General features: G+C 34.8%; 1 protein-coding gene across 1 annotated transcript in view; it reads right to left on the reverse strand.

The window, feature by feature from the left end:
- Positions 1-24,163, reverse strand: part of PCDH15 (protocadherin related 15) — a gene marked incomplete at its 3' end in the record, with an annotated part of 1,266,261 nt that overhangs the window by 308,370 nt on the left and 933,728 nt on the right. Inside the window, exons 15-17 of the mRNA XM_080641959.1 lie at positions 11,925-12,131; positions 4,329-4,463; positions 2,736-2,885 (exon numbers count right to left, since the gene is read on the reverse strand). Of these exons, the coding sequence (XP_080498085.1) occupies positions 2,736-2,885; positions 4,329-4,463; positions 11,925-12,131 (492 nt within the window). The remainder of the gene's footprint in view (positions 1-2,735; positions 2,886-4,328; positions 4,464-11,924; positions 12,132-24,163) is intronic.

The following is a 24,163-nucleotide window of genomic DNA, read 5'->3' on the forward strand; positions in this document are numbered from 1 at the left end:
ATCTCTCCAAATGACTCTACTATGAATGTTCAGATCATTTAAATAAAAATATTTCAGGGAGGAGTCTGGCATCAATATTTCTAAAAGTTCCTCAGGAAGAATTCGAGTCTTCAATTAAGATTAAGAACCATTGATTTAAGAGAATTGTAAAAGTTTAGGAAAAGCATCTATGGAGTAGGGACTGGATAGTTAACTACTGCTATATTAAAATCTACATCTTTCAAATATAAAAATTGTATATCAAAATCTGTATATTTAGTAGTATAAAGCTTTTAAAAATTTTTTTGAGCATTTGGTTTTTTAAGAAAATTAGCAATGTGTGAAATGAGACCTTAAGACAATAGAGCATGATGTCCATTAGTGTCAACCTATAAGATTTCACTGATGGACTACAAAATGGTATTTTATCCAGCATAAGATATTCTGCATAAACTGGAAAAAATCATTCCCACACATAGTAGTGATTTTCTCCTGCACACAAGATGTGCTAATAATCTGATTATACTTCATTTCCAGTTATGAAAGAACTGGTTTTAGGGCAGTGCTCCTCTAAGCATGGTTTATGAGCCATATATATCAGAAACACTGTTTCTCTTTACAATAACCAAGAATAAGAGATATAAAGTTAGAAGACCAATTTATAACTGAGAACATTTAACAAGCACCTAGCTACTTCCTGTCCACTTCTTATAGACCAGGAGAGCTACATAATAAGATGATAGCGGATTCAAATAGTTATTTACCTAAATCAGGCCAAGAGAGTCTCATGTCTACATTGAAAATGATAGGTTAAAAATGACCTGATTATAATACTTAAAATCTGTTATCTAAGACTCTCTTTGCTGGAGAGTTCTCATTGTCACCTTTGTTTCTAAATTTTACTTTTTTTGATATCATTTTACTAACCAAAGAGTAAACTCAATGATCTTCTATTGGGTTAATGGGGAAAAGCAGAGTTGATGAAGGGTTAGGGGTACGGGGAGCCTAAGAGCCTAGTTTGTGACTCTTTAAAAGGCATTTGCACATAACAGTTCTGCATCATTTTAATTTGTTTTATGTTTTTTTCTCTCAATGAGAAAACTTCTTTCCTATTATTTTAAGGCCCCTATAGAATGTTTTATAGCTATACCACTCTTTTACAACATATCAGAAATAACATTAAAAATACTAATTATAAAGCTTCATTTCTTTACATTAAATTTTTAAAAATCAGAAGTATATTGACAAAACAACAATCTATCTTCATAATCTTATAGTTCAGGAAAATATATAAAATCATTTTTTAAGGCAAGATTGTTTTATAAAGTGATACAAAAGGGAAATTAACTTTCGTAGTCTGCAAATGCCAGAAATAAGCTTTTGATCCACTAAAGCAAACTTTATTTAGATACATTTCTACCACACAATTGCTATTGTTTTCTTAGTTATAGTATCCAGTTCCCTGCTGGTGCGTTATCTGGATAAACTTACTTTTATTTCTAATTATGTTATTATAGAGACTAGTGGCCCAAAATTCATTTACTGGAGGCAGAGGTCCCTCAGCCCAGCCTGCACCCTCTGGCAGTCTGGGACCTCTCGGGGGATGTCCGCCAGCTGGCTTAGGTCCGATCCCCCCAGCCTAAGCCAGGGGATGGGGCCTAAGCCAGCAGTCAGACATCCCTCTCGCAGTCTGGGGCTCTCACAGTCTGGGACCTCGCACTCCTTTCCGTCTGCCTGCAGCAGAGGCGGAGAGGCTCCTGCCACTGCCACTGCACTCACCGGCCATGAGCCCGGCTTCTGGCTGAGTGGTGCTCCCCCTGTGGGAGCGCACTGACCACCAGGGGCAGCTCCTGCATTGAGCATCTGCCCCCTGGTGGTCAGTGTGTGTCATAGTGACCAGTCGTTCTGCCTGTTGTTCCACAGTTCGGTCAATTTGCATATTAGGGTTTTATTATATAGGAAGGATGAGAATCAGGTCTAATTAAATTAAGAACATGACAATAATTGGCATTTCTTTTATCTGTGTAAACTATAATTTTGTTTTCTATGAGAGAGGGCCTCAGTAAAGAGAAATGTATTTTTCTCAATCAATGACTAGAAATACTGTAGTCCCCCTTTATCTGTGATGGATATGTTATAAGAACCCCAGCAGATGCCTGAAACCTCAGAGAATATGAAACTCTAATCAACTTCCTCAACTCTACTGGAAATGTGGCAGCAGCTTCATCTTCAGACACAGCCTCCCAGTAAGTTTTATATTTTTTCAGTCCAAAGTCATTCTATGTAACCATCACTTACTAGCAGGAAATGTATCATTTCTTGCTGAAGTCCTTGGATAGGCTCAAGGCTTTCTGGCACAGCATGTTGCCATTAATCGAAAAAATGTTTTCTTTTCATGTCTACCAGCCACAATTTTATGCTTTTTTTCATCCTTACTAAGTACTTATCACACACTGTGTCCATAACTTTTGAAGTTTGAGGTGTGGCAATAAAACTAGTGAGAATTTCTTTTTCTTTCTTTACAAGTTCACAGCTAGAAGATTCATTCCTACCTAGACTTCAGCAATCTGTCTGCAATTTTTTTTCTTTCCATACTAAGTCAAGAACTTTCACCTTTTCTGAAAAATCAGCACTGTATGGCATCTCATTGGCATATTCAAATTACCCTTTTTGAGTGAATTTTTTGGGTTACATTGGTTAATATGCCCATGAACATAACTACTTGACATATATCTTCAAATTATATGGGTAGTTACCTGTAGGACACTATCCCCAGGGCTCATGTCTGTATAAACGTAGACATTATAGGATATTTCAGGGAAGGTTGGAGTGTTATCATTTGCATCCAGCACCCGAATATTGACAACAACTGGCTGGCTTTCTTGCACACCATCAAAGGCCGTCATCTTTGGGGATAGAAAAAATACAATTAATAGAGACGTCGAGCAAACATAAGCAGTTCAGAATTCATTCTTATGAAGTCTTCTATATGTAATTTACATGTTAAAAAGGGCACTAATATGTTTTGTCAATAAAAGAAGTAAAGCTATAATAGTATATATAATTAAAATTATATTAAAATTATAATTGCTCAGAAGCAATTATAGGAGATTCTGTTTTAATTTCAATGTATTCAATGCCAAGTACCTTTTAAATAAGCCAATATGTAAAATGTTGTAGAGGCTTGCAGTGGGCCAATAACATTGCTGATTCTTAGGAGTTAATTACTATTTAATTTTTATGAAATTGATCAGAAATTTTTCTCCATTTTTATATATTTTGTATACAATTCAATAGTTGCTTTTAAAGCCAAAATGCTGATTACAAGTCAAAAAAGTAGGTGCCCTAGATTTGCAGATTCTCTTCACAAAATGACAATTTTTGAAGGACACATTGACATTAGTTAATAGTAATATCTTAATTACATTATTAACACTTTAAGAAGGTTTGATAAAAAAAAATAGTGCTGCAACACTATGGTCCTTGCTCTGAATGACTTCTGAAATCCACTCTGTATCAAAGTTTTAACTGTCAGTTTGGGTTTTCTGGAAGCTCTAGTTTAAGGTCTTCTGCTATGTCGACTTCTCCAGAAAGAACTCTAAAAGTCCTAAAACTAGTACTTTTCTATCAGATCATTTTCCTCTGACATCTTAACAAAATCTAGTTCTGAAATTTGGATTCACAGCTTCAATAAGCTTTCCTTTTCTTGATTAACCTAAACTATGATTTCTCCATCTCAGTAAGTACTGTTATTTTGAACCAGATAATTCTTTGTTGGGAGGTTGGAGATGCTGTCATGTGACTTGTAAGATCATTATAAGAAATTGCAGCATTCTTTCTTACCCACCAGATGCCAACAGCACCCACTCACAATAGTGACAACCAGAAATGTCTCCAGACATGTCTTAATGTTCCTGGAAGGAAAGGGGGCAATGCAATGGGGAGGGAGGTGCAAGGATTATCTCCAGTTGAGATCCACTGGCCTAACCCTATGGCAAAATTAAAAATGCAAGAGCAAAAAATAATAGCAATAAAATAAAGTTTAGGAAAGAATTCCTTACAGTGTGGATTCTGGTTTATAATATCTCAATTGAAGTCAATCCTGAGGGTATGATGAAGGAACTGACCATATTTTTGTTTTCATCTCGAAAATTAAAAATATTTGGAAAGAATGGTCTTATAAGCTAAATAAACTTATAAACAGAAAAAAGAAATATCCATTTGAAGTATGATATTCCCAATGGCATTACTTAGAGACATTATAGATTTTTCTCTCAAATGACTGACCTTTCAGCTTCACACAGACATTGCGTTCTGTTACATACGAATCTATACAAACGTCTCTTTACCGAGAAGATGTAAGTGTCCTGTTCTTCCCTGTCCACTGGCTGCAGTAAGGTGAGGAAGCGGGTGATTCCAGTCGGTGTGATGGTGAACACTGAGGTGTAATCATTCAGGAAAAGGTGAAGCTCTGGGTCTTTCGTCTTTGGGGGAAAAAAAGGCCGTTATTTAAATTGTTGGCCAATTGATACAGCTATGAATTCATTACCTGAAATATAATTTTTCAAGTTTATTACAAAATAAGCATAACCATCTGGAGGATTTCTAAAGAAAAAAGAAAAAAAAGATTTCACTGAATATTTACTCATCATTAAGCTAAAAAGTCCAAAAGACAATGATTAATTTTGTGGAAAACAAAGTAATAAAATAAATACTAGTAAAATGAATGTGAATAAAAAGGAAAATTGTAAAAAGAAGGATAAAGTAGAAAACAATCCAATTAAATATAGTCTTATTGCTTATTTAATATTAATATTTTTCAGAACTTCACTGGGCTCAAAAAAAAAATAAATGCAAAAAAAGGAAAATGGAGCAATGTTTTAGCTGTCCATATGCACATATGCATATGTAATCTGCACATATGCATATTATTATACTGTTCCTATATTTAATGTAAAATAAAATTAGTTATGTATAATTTATTATCTATAAATATCATGCTTGTTCTATTTAATGCTGCAAGGATTCTCCAAGGGGAAACATGCTTATTGTAATTAACATATTTCAGATGATTAGATTGAAAATATATGAATTTACAGCAAGTATCTGATAAAAGAGTCTAGGAAAAAATAACTACATAAAGAGGAAGTGATTGCAAAAGTTCAAAAGGGAGATCATTAACTACCAGTAAGAATTGGAAACCCTTCACAATCTGATTGCCATCCCTGAAATGCAAGGCATTAAGGTCTGCAGTGCAGAGCAAGAACAGAGATGTGAAGTAGGAGGTTTGGACTGGTGTCTGCATAGTGGAATAGGAGGGCAGGTGGGCAAGAAAGGGGAATACTGTGAGAGTGGGCTTCTCAAGAAGCCTATAAAAACAGCAAAAAGGGATGATGCAGGAAGTTAAGGTGTTTTTATAGAGTATGGCAACTTTCAAAATATTATGCATAGTATAATATGAAATCTAATTTAATATCATAGATTGCTTTTCTAAATCTGGTATCAAGGGCTGAGGGCACACTAGAGAGCTTGGAATCATTAAATACATGCTAATTTGAGAAAAATAGGACTCACATTTAAAAAAATTCTATGTAGAAATGAGTAGTTGAAATGCACAATGCACATTAAAAAAGTGTGCATAATTTAATCCACAATATATTTTACATATCTTAAATTTCAATATGTATTTATTTCAAATAACTTTGAAATGAATGGTTTTATTTGAATCTGACACAAATTGTATATTCATAATATCTCATAACAAGCTGTTACTTAGGTATATCATGGTAGCTTCTCTGTTCATGATTTTGATATAGGGTCTGTGTGCTACATTTATTCTAGAATAAAATAAATTAATACTGCAGAAAAATTCCATTGGTCTAGTTGTAAAATAATAAGTTATTAAGAGATGTAAAAGGTCAAGAAAATTTACACTGATACTTTCAAATAGGCACTTCATTGTTTTTATTTCAATGTCACGACTCAAATAGCACAGCATGGATAGAAAGTGGGATATTTTAACTAATCAAATATGTCAGCTAATAAAAATTTAATTTATTTAGAAAATAAAATTACAAATTATTTACAAATAAACATATTTAAATTATATTTTGAGGATTTTTACTTTGTTATACTTTAATCAATCATAAAATTAAATTATATTTTAAAAATCAAAACTATTAGCATGCAGTTTCAATTAATAAAAATTAAATAAGTATGAGTGCCATTCTTTAGTGTTTATTCTTAATTTTATGTAATTACAAGGTTTTCAAATTAACAGTGTATGTGGTTTTTTTTCTGTTCTCTGCACATAACAATTGTGCCCATGAACACAGTGAGGACAGCTTCCTTTACTCAGACCTGTACTCTATTAGGAACCCAGGCTGAGCACATATTGCTATGTGACTTGCTTACCAAATAGTCACTCCTTTCCCTTTATTCAAATCCTCAGTCACTCTACTTTATGACTAATCCTTTCTCAATGAATTTTTTCTTTTTTTTTTTTTTACTACAACCTTTTAATTAATTAATTAATTAATTAATTAATTTTTTAAACATCATTGCTAATAGCAAAAATATAAAGACAAAACCAGCTCAACTTTTTTCACTTTATCAAAATGGGTCTGAGGATCTATGACTTATGCTTTCTTTACACTCAGGAAAACACAGTAAAGTAAAACACAGATCCAACCTTCATGCACTTGAACCACCATATGTTCTTGTGCTTTTTGTAGCCTATCTGGCATGCATTTCCAGAGTCTCTTTATCCGTCCATTGTAGCTTCTGTTAGTAAATTTGTTAGATATACTAATTCAAATACTCCCCCTATATTTTAAGCATTTTAAATGTCAGATATGATAAGGCAATACTGCTATGAGTGTTGAATTGTGAACCAGTGTATATGTACAAGACTAGTGTAATATGGTGTGTGAAAATAAGACCACGCATTGCATTGATTTTATGAAAGCCACAGCGTTTCTTTGTCAAATGCTTCCCATTTGAAGATGAAATAAACACCAGGACTTCATAAACAGACTCTCTCATAATTGATAACCAGAAACATTAAAGACTTTTGATAATTTAATTGTCTCCATTTCTTGGATCCTTTTATAATAACTAGCTAGAGACTATAATAGCATTTCCCAGAACTGCAGCTTATTTGTTTTATGTAGAGAAGTATTGTACAAGGTATATTTAGTACATAATAATCTATTCTGCATAGTTCATCTCTGATTAAAATATAGCTTTTGATATTTATGAATATTTAAAATAGTAACTTTTTGTATCTGTGTATTGTGTACATAGATGGCATTGGTGAATATCTGTGCATTTCTTTAAGTACAAAACTTAAGAAGGCAGATTGGGAAATGTTCAGCCAATTATCACAAATTTAATATTTAGATTTATTTTTAAAGATAATGCTAGTTTAAGTTATGGCATGTTATGAGTGTAAATCGACAGATAATGCTCTGGCTTAATATTCTGATGGGGACAGTGAATTTTATACAGTCCTGTGTCTATTAATTTATTTAAAATAAATATTAGTTTTCTAAATCAGTATGTGCACAGAAGGCTGATCAATAAATGTTCTTTTTCCCCGACATAAGATAAAGCTATTTTACTCTAAAGTATACATTCAATATACACTAGAAGTCTGACATATTAGTTCAGTGGTTTGTGTATTATTTTCTGGAGGGTAAAAAAACTCATATTCTCTCACAGCACAAAAAATATAAATGAAAAAGTAAACATATCTACATTGCAAATATAAAAAAGATATGAATGTAAAAATATTGAAATTTAGTCATATAGAGTAGAAGACATATGTTTAAATATGGAAAGACCATTGCATTTGAAATCAATGGCACCAAAATATATCACGTACACACACAAGATTATATGCATCCTCATATATATGCACATGCAAAACAGAAACATATATATGTATATACACATGCATACTTATGTACACACATAAGTTACAAAGCATAATACAAAAATGACAAACAAAAATTTTATTTCATCTGCCAATTCAAATCAGTTGATAGTAATTTTCTGAGGTTCCTTATTGAAAAGGGTTTGATCCCAACCTTACAACCTCTCAGAAAGAATGCAGTGATGAATTATCTTTTGTCATGGACTAAAAGATCATTTAATAATTAAATAATCTTTAAGTCACTTGCAATTTTGATTCTACACAATTTCATAGTACTACAATTGTAATATAATGTAAATATACTTAATTTAAACCTATATGCATATATATTTAAAGTATAGTTTTTGTAGGTGATAAGTAATTGCCTACTTGTTTTAATTGAACAGGAAAAGAACAAGAAATCAAACCGCAGCAATTAACAAAAGAACAAACACAAAATCAACACCTAGTACCTACAGGAACTCCACCAGGAGGAACCTATGTGCAAATTAAATATGAAATAAAAAATGTAAATATAAATGACCACAAACAGAGATATGGCATACAGGAGTACACTAATAAAACAAAGAAACAAAATAAATAAAACACCTTTTCTAGTTTGTACATTTAAAGTAACAACTTTTTCCAAGGAATATTTTATTCCTTAGTTCTGAAAAAAAACACACAACCAATATAATATATGATAGCATAGTAATATTTATAAAACATATAAGTACATTATATCTTTAACATTGTAGTGTATTAGATTTCAAAGATACCTTTATTTTGAAATAACACTATATATAGGGATGTGAATCAACATGAAATTATAAGTGAATCTACAAGTGTAACCTCTTTTTATTACTATTCCGTTATTTTTTTATAATCAAAACTAGAAGCCCGATGCACGAAGATTCATGCAAGAATGGGCCTTCCTTTCCCTGGCTGCCAACACCACCTTTGCTCCAGCCCTGGAGATGCCTTCCCACCTTCCCACACTGCCCAGAGGCCCTGAGCAGCTGTAGTGGTGCGGAACACCTGTGTTGTTGCCATGGTGATGATGCAAGCATCCCACCCCGCCCCCAGCCACTCAGCACCTGAGTATGCAAATTAACTCACCATCTTTGTTGGGTTAATTTGCATACTCACTCCTGATTGGCTGGTGGGTGTCGTGAAGTTATGGTCAATTTGCATCTTTCTCTTTTATAAGTGTAGATTAAATAATCAATTTTCAATGGTTCTGCCACTAGAAACTTGGTGGTCTCAGACATGACTTAAAAATCTTGTGCATTACCATTATTCCTATATTCTAGACTATTTTAAAACTGTGAAGAGTACTTAAAATATTTAATCATGATTCTTATATCTGTATATGTTTATATCTCTAATATCTGTAGAAAAGAAGCATTAGTAAAAACATTTTGTTTACTTTTTTTCAGTTTCACAGTGACCCTTCTGACTCAAAATACATGCTGTGAATAACACAACTCATCAATCTCTGTTACTATTTCTTAAAACTTTGTCTTACTTTCCACACATTTGAAGAAAGGAACTCCACTTAATTTTTGGACAAATAAATCCAAGTCTGTGCTTGGCATTTGCCTTTAGGCATGGCTGCTCTTGAGCACTTTAGGAGAGCCGACTCCTGCTGTGAGGACTTCTATTTCATGCCTGATGCTTATTCTCCATTTCTATTGCTGACACCTCTATGAGGTGAACCGTCTCTGTCTAGATCCTTAAACTTTTATCCCTATTTTGATTAATTTCACTTATTCTGACTCAAAATCAGCAAGTCTTTACCATAGATAGAGTAAAATTCTTGCCCATGAGTGAAAAAGGCCTTGAATTTTTATTTTGTTAATTGAGACCTTTAACCTTATACCGAGCATATTTTATTTTAAGATTTACAGACTGTTTGACCTGGAAAAAGAAATGATTCAGAAGGGCATAAACCCATCTTCAAACACTTTAGTGACCATTTTGTAGATTTATTCTTTGTGCTGACAAATGGAAGAGATAAGGAATAATGGATGAGTTACAAAAAGGCTGGTTTTAACTCCATATAAAGAACTTTCTAAGAATTAGTTGCCCGACCAAGGAATGGGCCATATTGTGAAACAATTAATTCTATATAATTATAAATTTTGATGTATATGTTATATATACTCATTCTATAAGCTTATTTAAATTATAAATATAAAGAAACTATATAGGATATTTTTAAAATCTTTGTCACTTTGGGATTAGATATACTTGCTTACTTTCTGGGCACGTAATGACAAGTATTCACTGTAGGTAATTTTAGATAAAAGATGGGTTTGAATAACAAGTGGCCAAACACACATTATTTAATTACTTGACACTTTTACACAACATATTAATCATGCTACTGTCCCTATACATGGCAGCACATAAGGAACATTTTCTCTCCAAGCCCACCTCCACCTGCCCCAAATGAAGGAGCAGGCCAAGGAAGCAGTGGTTGCTACCATATTCCTTTTGGATCACAGGTGATTGGATAAAATGGGGGCAATAGGTGATCATGAGTCTCACAGTATCACACAGCTATTACGGTAAAACCAGAAATCAGACCCAGGGCTGACTAACTCGAGAATACAAACTCCTAAGGACCACAACATGCTGTCCCACCCCCTGGAAATAGCTCAGAGGAGTTAAGAGCTTAGCTGACATTAAACCCAGCAGAATTCTAGGTGCTGTTTTCTAAAGGTTTTAGACCCAGGAGTTTCCCCCACCCCACCTCAGCCACACCTTGCTTTTCTTTATAACGTCCCTTAGAACACAATTTTAACGATTTTTTTTCCTAGAAGGAGAAAATAAATCTGAAAGTGTCCTCTTTTTTTACTAAACTGATAAAAAAAAAGCTCCATGTAATGAGATTTCAGGGACAATCAAGACCTGTCCTGTCCAATAGCATAGCCACAGAACATTTTCATCATCACAAAAGTTCTATCGGACAGCACAACTGGAGAGGGATAAAGTGCCGACCAGGACTTTTTGAGTTGTGACAAACCAAATGTACAGTATGTCTAAAAAAAAGACACACTGGAAAATGCTGTAGTAGTCACATAGTCAAAGGAAAATCTTTAGGATTATTATAGCTTTGGGGAAATGATAACCTCAAAACAAACAAACAAACAAACAAACAAAAAACCACAAAAAAACGGAAACCCAATAGGACTCTGTCTGTCAGGCTTCATTTCATTCTTTCTCGGTGATAATAGATTTTCTCTATGATGTCAGCAAGCATGGCTCCAATGGCTTCAGGTTCATTGCACTGCTTTAATGCTCAAGTTTTCCAGATTCTCCTCCTTCTCCTTCTTCTTTCTTTCTACTTTTTTTTTTTTTTTGTAGTCTTTCATTTCTTGGGAGGACTCTGACTGGCATGGTATAGATTTCCTGTCCACCATTCAAAGCAGTTACTCTGTCTAAAGAGGCAAAATACTATGATCTACCCAGTCAGGACCATTTCCCACTTATGTGGCTAGTATCAGTGCCAGAAAAAGAGAGGGCAGTGATGAGTGGAGTGGAGTTAGCATCACAGTTACTGACAGAAGTGTAAGCAAGTCAGCTGCCTCAAATGCTTTTTTTTTTTTTTTAATAAAAAATAACATACTATCAGAAAAGTCCCCCAAATCCCAGCCCAGGGCTGCCAGCATGATTTTTCAGACTTATTGGATAATGCCATTATTCCCCTGATAGCAATTATATAAACTGTTTTAACCCATATGAATAAATAAGTGTGCCCTGATAATTTAGCAAATTACTGAAGAGACATTCATTTTCTTCCTTATACTGAATATCTGTAAACTGAGAAAAAAACAGCTGCTGAATTAAACATACCTATTAAATCTTATCTTTGATAGAGAATTAAATGACAATAATAAGACTCTCATTTATATTTTTCCTCTCTTCTATAGCTCATGTAACCAGGTTTTTATAACAGTTCTTATTGACATAAGTATAACATGAGACATGTTAACAAAATGAGCAAAATTTATATTTAACTTACATCTTCTATGTCCTTGTCTAGAACCACAATCCTTAGAGGGGTGGTCAAATTTACACTGTCAGAAATAGTTGATCCCACGGGGGCAGATTCTAGGATGTAGCCTTGATAACTGGGCATCGTGAAATATGGGCTCTGATTGTTTTCATCCAGTATTTCTATGTGTAGACTGGCAAAGGCAGGGAGGGGATGACCATTGTCCTGTTCAGCCTAGAAAAGAATAAAAACAGGTTTAAAAATTCTAAGTTATGGGGTCCTTCTGAATGTCACTTTTCATATCATATATGGGGAATCGCTTTTGAACTGGTTTCATTATGGAAAGAAGAAATGCTTTAGAAGTAAGAGGGTCTTAGAAAACATGAACGAGGAAATTGTTTCATCAATTTTTTGGTCCTTTGTCATCAAAAGCAGTGTATTTTTTTTTTAAAAAAATAATAACAATAAGCATTGCAATAAATTATTGCAGCTGTCACAACATAGTGTTAGGAGGTAACTGCTTACATGCACTTAGACATAAAATTGAGAAGATATTTCAGTAAATTGCTGAGGAAATATTTAAATAAAAGACAAAAAATGATTCATTACTCAAAGTATGATACTTATTTTTATCTCTTCCATGTCTTCTCATTCCACACTAATGATTAAGTCCCCAAATAATTCATAATTCTATATTAAATTAATATATTTAGGCCTTATTTGAGCTCTCAAAAGGATCACATAAGAAACAGAGATAATTTCAATAAAATATTTTAATACCTGTAGAATTTCAAATATATTTAACTAGACATGTTATTCAAGTTAAATTAATATTTATATATTAGAAATATGTTTTCTTATATTTTCTCTGTTTAGTTTTTTTAAATGATGACAATTTATATTTCTAATAAATTTTCCTAGGAAATCTCCATATGGTCATGTTGTGAGTGGGAAACACCAACCTTTGCTATTCTTTTAAAAAAATGTATATTACTATACAGCAATCCAAAGTTTTTTTTAAGGGGAGATTTCATCACAATTGACTTCAAACTTTAGGAGAAATCACTGACATAATTCAATAGTATGCAAATTTACTGAAATAGATTCAAAGTATCTTTCATAAACTTTTATCTATGTTTTTCCAATTGTTGCAATAGCTGTATTTTGAAATCGACTCAATGTAAAAGTTAAATCCTTTATATTAAATCCTGGAGTGCTCTCCTAGGTTAAATAGTGACATTTTGGTCACAGAAGTTTATAAGTAGCTCAGGTAGATATCTCTGATTATTCAATCCAGAGCCAAGAGCAAGGTTTCCAGAAGATAATTTTGCACTTTCTTCTCATTGCAATTTAGCATTTTCATCACTAAAGAGGGTAGATAACAATCATAGTGGTGTTTGAAAGTACTAGTGACTTTGCTCCAAGAAAAATCATAACATTATCACTTCACATTATTGTGAGTATTGAAGATATACTTTGAAATATAAATTTATGCATATAATAATTTGAAATTATGGTAATTATTAAACCCATTGTGAAATAATGTTATATAAAGCATTGTGGAAAAAATGACTGATTTTTAGTATTTTGATAACTCTATTTTAATATGTTAGATTTCCATTTTAAGGTTGTATAGTTTACTTTATTCATTTAAATTTTCACTTGGCAGCAGATTGCCAAAGTGGTCCAGTGCACAAAAGGTTTATGAGCTCTGCACTAAGGACAACCACACGGAAGTAATGTGTGGCCTTTTCTAGAATCATACATTCTTCTTCACACACAACCCTATTGCTCCTGACAACATACATATGGACACGCTCTTCCTACATCCAGGGGCTGTGATTATTGTGTGCATGGGAGCTCTTCTAGGAGTGCCCGCTGTGACATACAACAGGCTTCGGAACACAGCTAACCGGGACAAGAGATAGTCTATGTTTAGAAAACATCACTTTTACAATAAATGAAATTAATTGGTCCATATGAGGTTCCAACCCAGTGACCTTGGTCTGCTTAAAGCAGGATCAGTTCATATGCAGATCCTTCTGCACAGGACATTTGTTTCTCTATCTCTTTATTTTGTTTCTAGTCTACAAGCCATTATCTCATATCCTGGACATACGAATACTGCTATGGAAAGTAACAGAATTTATCACTTGTCCCCTTCCCTCAATAAACACACACAAACACAATGTATGAATGGTGAGGGGAAAGCAGAAAACATTCTATAACATGAAAGAGGCTGATACTTTTACAATCAGCTCATACTAGTATGTTTTTTTGTTTTGTTTTAACAGTCAGCTTATATGTTGTTAATTTTTACTGCCAGCTGCGAAGCCAAAAAAACACACAAAAACCACATATTATTTACATGATGAGAACAAGTGAGTCAATAAAACAGGAATAAAAAGTCAAATTAGATCTATGAAAATAGTCGAATCCCCCTTATCTTTAAAACCACCATATGAAAGCTGTTTGTTACTGCCCTAACGTTAGTTTGTTGTTAATATGACTAATATTTTTGGTTTGCTTCTACATGGTTTGTCCTATGTTAGGTGTTTCAGAGGTGCTCATCAGATGTCTGTCTGCAAAGTCCACAGTCTTAATTAACCCCTACGCCCCTTTGCCCCTCTAAATGTGAAAACACACTGCTGTTATGATGGAGAAGTAAACAGTTGGTTTTATGGTCAAGGCCCCACCGTCTGTGAGTAAGTGAAAGGTGAGGGCCCAGACACAGGTGTCCTGATTCATGACACCTATACAGGGAAATTCACCACACGTTTCTCCAATTTAGAGAATATAAATGAATATCCAAATGTAAGAAGATGGGAGAGATTAGTGGTAGGAAAAATATTAATAACATAGATACTCCAGATTGAATTAGAGTTTAAATATAGCGCTTAAAACAAGTTAATACTATTATACTTTGCTCTTTAATGGCCCCATGAATCAAATCTTTCATTCAATACTCCTCTTTGATGTAATATAAATAGGAATTCATAAAAATCTAAGTTAATTTGTTCTGCTGTAACCACAAGTGTGTGAGGTAAGTATAAAAAAGCAGGTCAAGTGAAACAAGGTGGTATTTTAAAAAATAACTTCATCCTATAACATTATTTATGTCTATAAAGTCTGCAGTTACAAGTTAAATATATTTAAAAGCCAGCTTTTGTTTGGAGAATTTCTGGGCATGAGTCCCATTTTCAGTAAAATAAGACCAAAGTGAAACTTAAGCCAAACAAGCAGAAGAATAAAAATTACACTACATAGTTACTTTGGAGGGAAAACATTGAGACAAACCATTCCATTTTCAATATTAAAACAACAAGTGATAATAATCTCTTAGCTCCAGAGGACAGAATAACTTTTTTTCCTGCTGGCTTGGCAAGCAACTTAAATTTCACAACCTCTAATATGAGGTCTGTCAAGTAGATATAATAATTGGGGCAGGGAGGAAATGAGACAGATCAAGGTATTTAAGTAAATTCTAGGAAAAAAGAAAGAAATCACTTTTTCCCAGAAAGTCAGGGTTAATTTATTGTGCACCTATGTGCCTACTTTTTCACCTCATTTTGTCTATACTCATGCTTCACAGATTTTCCCAAGTCAACTCCAGTCGGGCTTTCGCCCCCACCACTGAAACAGGGCCGTTCTTGTCAAAATCTCAGTGATCCCTACATTGCTAAAGCAACATTAACTTTCAAACCTTATCTTACTTGGCCTGCGTATACACCTTGATTCGCTAGGATTTCATGACAACAATTTCTCTTGCTTTTCTTTCTACATTATTAGGTATTTCTTTTCACTTTCAAGTGGTGGATTCTACTCTTCCTCCCCAAATTCTTAAAGTCAGGTTTTGGTAGTCTTCTCTTCTCATGGCCTTAAAAATGTTAGTAACACGACTCCCAATTTATATCTACAGCCTGAACCTCTCCTCTGAACTCCAGAATGTAGTACCTAGCAACTCTGCTTAGATATCTAATGAACATTTCAAATATAACCTCCGTGAAAATGCAATTCTCATCTTCCCCATCACAAACCTGCTCCAGTCTTTCACTTGATAGCAGCTCTATTCTCTCACACTTGCTCAAGCCAAGAACCTGGAGGTCACTTGCACTCCTTGCTTCTTTTCATACCTCACATGTAATCAAGAAAGACTCTTTATTGACGATAACTTTGAAATATATGCAGGATCTCACTACTCACCTCTTTGACCGTCACCATCTTGATCTCACCTATTATCATTTTCACCTGGATTATTTTAATTTATCTGTAGCCTGTTCTCTGATTGCAATTCAGTGTTTTGGTTACATGATAGCCAGGTGATTTCACTTATTTCATTAAAACCCTTCAATAATTTCCAACTCTTCTCAAGGCCCTAGGAACAGTGGTCGGCAAACTCATTAGTCAACAGAGCCAAATATCAACAGTATAACGATTGAAATTTCTTTTGAAAGCCAAATTTGTTAAACTTCTTCTAACGCCACTTCTTCAAAATAGACTAGCCCAGGCCGTGGTATTTTGTGGAAGAGCCACACTCAAGGGGCCAAAGAGCCGCATGTGGCTCGCGAGCCGCAGTTTGCCGACCACGGCTCTAGGGCTCTGATCTATTACTTCTTTTATCATATGACTCTTCACACTCTCTGTCCTTTTCCTGGACACCACATCCCTTGCTATCAGTAAAGTTTTCCACACACAAAGAATGAAATGTCTCAAGGTTGCCTTTCCTAGCTAATAGCAGGCTGCTTATCTGACTCTGCAATAGTGGCACGTCTACCCAGCTACCCAGGGTTCATGGAGATCCCCTAACCCTTTATTTGCAATTCAAAATTTAACTCTCAAGTAGAAATAAAATATTTGGTTTGGAGAATTTGGCTGGGTGACTAAATTTTCACTTCCATTTTGTCTTTTTTTATTATTATTATTGATTTCAGAGAAAGGAAAGAAGAGGGAGAGAGAGATAGAAACAAACATCAATGATAAAAGAATAATTGGTCAGCTGCCTCCTGCACATCCCCCACTGGGGATTGAGCCTGCAACCCACGCATGTGCCCCTGACTTGAATCAAACCCGGGACCCTTTAGTCTGCAGACCGACACTCTATCCACTGAGCCAAACCGGCCAGGGCCATTTTGTCTTTTTGATTAGAAATTACATCCACTTAACATTTTCCCTAATCATTTTAGATTTTTACAATATATTTAGTTAAGCTTTCTACCAACTTATTTAGTATGCTGCACTGACATTATGATTAGTTTACAAATTTCAAACAGCCAGGCATTCAGATGTTTGCCTTGGATTCAAGTGTGAATTACTTGGACTTTTACTTAAAAGCAAATGTTCATAAAAGTCCAAACATTTCCTTGAACAAAGACAATACATTGTTATTTAGTTCTTTCACTAGCAGAAAATATGTGGCTGTGGAACATATAACTTCCTAAGTTATTTCCAATACAAAAACAAAAATAAACAAACAAAAACAGTCGAGAGTGCATAAAACTCTTAAGACTCTGATTTAAAACATGATACTTTAATTCAGTTACTTAAAATATTTTTAAAACAGACAAGAATAACCTATAGTGTTAGAACCCTATAGTGGAATTCTGGGTGTGTGTGAGCAGTCATGACTAAGAGAGTGATGGGACATCAGGGATATTTGTAATACATATTTTTTCCCTATATCTGTGTGCTTTACTTATGTAGATATATACTTTTCTGTATATAAATAGCATTTCAATAAAAATGTTACCAAACATTGCTATATACTTGCTCTCCCAAAATGTGCAGAGAGGGCACCCCTCTCTCTCTATCACCACAGTCAACTAATGAACTACCAGGCGTCCTCAAACTATGGCCCGCGGGCCACATGCGGCCCGCCGAGGACATTTATCCGGCCCGCCGGGTGCCGCTGCCTGTCCTGCTTAGCAGCCGACTCGTCACGGGCCCGCAGTGTGCATAGGAATTTGTTCATAGTTTTTTTTTTAAACTATAGTCCGGCCCTCCAACGGTCTGAGGGACAGTGAACTGGCCCCCTGTTTAAAAAGTTTGAGGACCCCTGATAGCCACTAGATTGCAATAAACTAGTAAATTGGTTATAGCCTTGCAAATGCAAATGGTACAATTTAATAAAAGGTCTAGGAAATGACTTGAAAACCCAATGTTACTGAAATATTTAAGCATTCCTGATGCTTGCCTCTTCAAATATATCTATTCATTAAAGGCAGACCCCAAAAGTAGACTCAGTCATTTGTACGTTTCCCACCAGTGTTTCTCAAACCCATGGTTTCCAAAGGCCTTCTCGTCTGATGTCTCTGAGGCCATTGTCAAAGCGAATTCCTGGGGCTCAATCAGGCTTTCTGATAGGTATTTGTTTGTCTGTTTCCTTAATTATTTAAAATTTAACCGGCCTCACCATCTTTCCAAAAGACTCAGGTTTCCACGTGCGTGCCCTGAAAAACACTTGGGCCTCTTGATTCAGTGGGTGGAGCTCTGTAATCTGCCTTTCACAAACAAGCATTCACATGATCCTGACATGTCCAATCAGTAGCCTTTCAGGAATCAACTGGGTCTGGCCTTCAGAAGCTCTCAGGCCTGAAGGAAGCTGTTCCTTTAAATATAACCGGCTCTGCTCTAGCCTGAGTTCAAGTAATTGTTACTGTCTTTCAACTTTAGGCAATGTTCCATATTTCAACTGGACCTGCAAGGTGGAATGAAAGTGCAGGACCTCGCATACCTAAAGGAGTTCTTGGTAGGACGCTGCTTAGTTCACTAACGCTCTGCAAATATTTGGGGATCAAAGGTCAAATAACTGGCAATAGGTTACGTTTATTTTCTATGATCATACATTTTTCTTTAGGGAGATCTTAGGGAGAGATGGCTGTGAGAAGTATGTGTTTGTTGGGTCAAAGATCATATTAATATTACTGATTAATTAATAATTATAAATAAGTGCTTTCATTATTTCTTGACCTTTCTTAATAAAATTATACTTCCTTAAAACTGATAGGGACTTCATTTATTTAAACTTTAATACTCTAAAAATTAAAGAATGTATAGTTTGACAGACAGCCTATTTATGATAGTTACCAAAAATATGAGAACTTATAAACTACACAATAATTTATCAAATAAAATACAACAAATTGTTGTGTGTATCATATAACTGACTTGTTTATAATGCCACAAATACAGCAAAAAGTACATTCTTAGTTGGAAAGAAATACACTTTCTGTTTGACAAAAAAGAAAAAAATATTGTCACTAGACAAAATATAGACAACACACTCCCAAAAAGGATTTATAATAATAAAATAATATCGACATACTTCTCACCTAGAGAATATTTTAATAAAGTGAAGTATATTTTACTTTCACATGTAAGAATATGCCCATTCTGTTTATAATTCATTGCAATAAAAACATGAATCCTCAAAGCTCCAATATGCCTTTAAATAACAAAAATATTTTTTTTCTTAGAGCAGTAACTGGCACTAGAACGATTAACACAATTTTGAATGATTTAAAAAATAAAAACTCAATCAATTTGGGGAAAACCACAAATTCAGAAAACTGTCTAATCACACATACATCAGACTATTTAGCTAATGTTTTGAACATGAGAATTATCTTAGCTATAAATGGCAAGGCAGGCCAGAGACAAAATTATGGTAATGACAAAATAGTAACTTTTTTTCTGAAATGCTTCCAGTCATGTTTTATTCCCCTTATTTTTGCCCTGCCTTTAGCCTCCCTATCTAGCAAAGGCCTATGCTGGGGTGATCCCAATCCCATAGAGTTTTCTCAACTAGGGAAAAACCCATTCAAGCATACTATGTGAATTGCCCAGCTGGAATAGTCCATTCTGGAATATTATAATATCAATAAATCATTATATAAAAATAGATTTTTAAGCAGGTTATTTTTCAGAGCCTGGAAGATAGAGTTTAATGTTTCTCCTTGTACCAGGCTGTTCCTGAGAAAAATAATAGTGATTAGCCCTATTTAGCTTGAAAGCTTTTAGATATGCCCTTATAATTTTAGTATTCTATGCAACAAGAAGAAGCTTATGAAGAAAGATTACTTGGCAAGACTCATGTAGGAGGGCTAAGATAGTGTATGTGTATGAAGGGGTGTGCTGTGGGGAGATAGGGCAAGGACTGCTCCGAACTGTTCATTTGAACATTGTACAATACTGGTAGTTGGACTTGATGTTGCACTCTTACAATGACCTTTGCAGACAAGAAGGCTTTGGCAAAATCAAAGTCCTGTGACAAGAATGAATATATTGCTATTCTTCCAAGCAGTTGCAGGTCACCTTGTGAGGAAGGAAAGAGTGTAAGTAAAATATTACCTCTGTGTGTCTTTTGTCAGCTTGCATTTTGTACAGTCACTGTATTCACTGGCTATGTTCTCTTTCTGTTCTGACTAACCCAGCTGGGTGAGTAACAGCATAAGACAAGAGGACACCAAACCTTTTTACTAATTTCCATAATGGCCGAACAGACAATGAATTCAACCTAGTATTTAAAATTTGTAGTAGACAACCAGGATGAAATAAAAGAATCCAGTGTTCATTTTGAGGAAACAAACATAATGTTTTATGTGGCAATCTAACAAATTTTAAACAAATAGAACATAAAATAAAAGATGAACATTTAGCAAATGTATCATATCTTTCAGTGGATATCCAAAAGTGTGATTCATTCAGAAATCCATAGGAGAGTTGCTATTTCATTACTAATAAGAACTAATGCCTGACATTTCTGTGGGGTAATTTTCTCTAAAATGTAGAGGACTTTCTCTCTTCCTCACCTTAGAGGCCTTGTTATTTGGCAAAGGAAGTGAGCTTATTCTTTCCTGTCCTGCTGAACTAAGATGCATGGTACACGTGTGCTTCGTTCTTTCAACAGGAATCCACAGGGATTGGGAGAGGCCATGACAGAGGAGTTCCAGGATCATGAATGTGTATCATCCACCGCATTTGCCTTGCTTCCGTGCCTGGTCAACATCAGCTCTGATATTTTTGCTCCTCCTAATCCTGGCTCACTGAAGGCTCCTATTCAATCTTTCCCCAAGGGAATATTCCACGCCTTTCTTTTCTCTCCTTTATTTCTCTCATTTTTGATACACTGTCAATACACCACAGCAGAAAGAATCATAACTTACACTTCACAATCTTCTTAACAGAGTCAATGAGTGTTGACAGAAATTTTATTTTCATGGGAGATGTAATCCTTTTTATTTTAGAAGGGATGACTGATGATCTGTGACCTGTCACTCTGTCTGTCTGTCCCTGACACCTGTGATCAGTCAATTGATCGAGTTCTCTGTTGGAAATTCATGTAGAGGGCAAATTGTCAAGCGACTTGAAGACAATATGCAGCAGCATGATCTATTTTTGTTTGTTTTAGCAATACTCAGTAGGCAATATGGGGAGAGGGTAGGGTGCAAGGAAAGGGGACTTATGTTTGTGAGATGTGTGTGAGTGATGGCCATGAGGACGAGAACTAGAGAACTGCTGTGAGCATGGAGAGTTGGGAAGACATTTGAGAATGAATTCCAGAGGCATCCAGACAGGATTTGAAAACTTGAAAACTGACTGGATGGGGACAAATGGAAGCAAATACCTAAGAGGCACTGGGAGCTCTAAGCTTGGGTAAGTGGCTGATTATAATACTATTAATGGAAAGAAAGAAGCTTAAGGTTTTAAAAGGATGTATGTAGTTTACTACATTCTTAATTTGACACAATTGTATAACACTAGGAAGAGTTATACAGCCAGTAATAGGATATATGAATGCAGAATTCAGAAGGGAAGTAGGCCTGAAAGCATAATTTCCATATCTGTGATTTCCTTGAGAATAGAGCTTTCATACATTTATGTCTCCTCTATACCAAGCAAAATGTCAGGCACCTAATAAGCAATCAGAAAGGATTTGGCAAACTGAAACTAGCAAATGCCAAATGCCTTAAAATTTTTCCCATTGTGTACTTGTGAGGTAAAGTATAATTGAGATCATTATTCAAAAAGAAGCTAAACGCTTTCTAGTGGCACCGGAGATTCACGTGTGTGGTCAGGGGTTGCAGTAGCTGTTCCCTTAGGCCTCAATCATTCTCAGATGCTGCTGTCCTTTGACCCCCAAATTATTAAGGCAAAGTAACATGTCATAAAAACCTGCACATCAGCACTAATTATAAGCTCACCGGTTTCAATTCTGTGGCCCATTTTGTGTGTCAAAAATATATCTTTTCTTTAGAAGAAAGGATATTCTATTAACATACACTCATACATGGCTTTAAACTGTGCTTTAAGAAAGGTTTGGCACTTTTTCCAGAGATTGAATTTGTGAAGTTCAATGTATATTTATTGGGAATAGAGACACAGATGAAATTGTATCAAATACATATACTTTCAAATGTATGTATTTAAGTACAATGTAGACGCAGGTACCCGATTCCAGCAGCTTTAAAAGATTTACTGTCCCAGAGAGGAAACCATTACAATATATACTGTACATGCATAAAGGTAGGAGCTTGAGCCACAATGTAAAGAAAAATATTACAATCTTCCCTCTTATAAAAGTCAGGAGAAAATATGAGGCTAATTCAAGCTCAGAGCCACCATAGGGACAGGCAGAATGCAAGGAGGGGCTTCCAATCAGGGGCCCTGCCTTCCCAGAAGAAGTGTCCTCTCAGCATCTAAAGCCTCAAAGCAGCGTCAGTGTGAGTGAGACTGTTGATGAAGAGAGACAGGACTGATTCAGGAGGAGGGACAGCATCTGTCAATACCTGGAGCTTAGAAAGAGCATGGTGAGTTTAGGGCACTGCACGTGGTCTCAAATGGCTGCAACAGCAAGTGATAGCTTACGCTTAACGTGCCCATGATAGGGAGGAAAAGAAGTTTAAGGTTAGCCTGATAGAGTAGGCCAATCATACAAATCAGAGAGACCATGAGACAATGATGGCTGTAATACCATTGTGACCCTTACTGTTAGTTGTTTATCAGAGTGATGTAGATTAAAAACACAATTATGTTTGAGCAACTAAAAGGCAGTGAATTATTAATAATTTATCCATTTAATCTTTGTATTAGATGCCTAGAGTATTAACTAATAACATTCTTTAAGAAATGGTGCATTTATGATAATGAAGGTGAATTTTCTGGGCTTTGTTATCAACACTTCATGCACAAACTAATTCATTATCAACTAGAATCTAAAATGGGACTTCATATTTCTATATCATAGTTTTTTTTTGTTTTGTTTTATAGCTATGATGATCACATAACATTTCATCCAAACTGGGGCATTTTTGAGAGTGAAAGAGGTATTCTGAATTATACAAGAACAAAAGGAATAAATATGAACTATACTGGGCAAACCAAATGTAAAATTCTTATTTAAAATATGTATTTCATTTAAAAGTATGATTAAGTGATTATTATTATTTAAAATTTGGAATAGATTTGATCTGGAACATTTTTTCCTCTTTTAACTGACATGTGTTAATCCTTTAATAATCTAAAGTTAGAGAACTACTCCGTTTTGTCCGTTTAGATTCACCTTTACACTTTATTTGTCAGAATACTGAATAAATCACTTGAAGAAAGAGATAAAATGAAGATGATAAATCTCTAATTCATGACATTCACCAGGGGTTAAATGAACATAGAACTTTTCAGAGAAGAATTATTCTTCAAAGTCTGGGAGAAGATATTTCATTTTACTTTATTTTACCTTAGCTTCCAATAGAGAAATTGAAATCAAATCCAATAAACACGTTGATGGCCAGTGAAAAATGAAGCATTATGAAAATAAGGACAAGGGAAGAAGGTGACAGCCTTACTATGGAAGACAACTCCCAGATTGTAGCAAGTCAATGGAGCCCTACACAAAGCCACAGTATTCGGCTATTATTCACACAGGTGCCACACTGTGATTCTTACAGATTGATACCTTTGCTCATTATCCTCTTGACTGCACACACAAAAAAACAATAAATTTAACCTAATAATGTCTGGAAAAACTTCCATTAAAATATAAAGTATTATTTATAAAATAAAAAAATACATGCATTTTATTCTAATTGATTTTTGTTTCTAATAATTGATGGACTGGGCTTTACTGTAACCAATACACTAGGGCACCTGACTTTGATAATAAGTAAAAATAATGAATTTCAGGTTTCAAATGAGGGAGTTTGGGAACAGTGCTTTGTCAAGTTTCTTAATTCCCATAGAAAGCCGCAGCGCAGGGCTGTGGGTAGATAGAC

This window comes from Plecotus auritus (genome assembly GCF_963455305.1).
Source record: "Plecotus auritus genome assembly, chromosome: 9".
NCBI lineage: Eukaryota > Metazoa > Chordata > Mammalia > Chiroptera > Vespertilionidae > Plecotus > Plecotus auritus.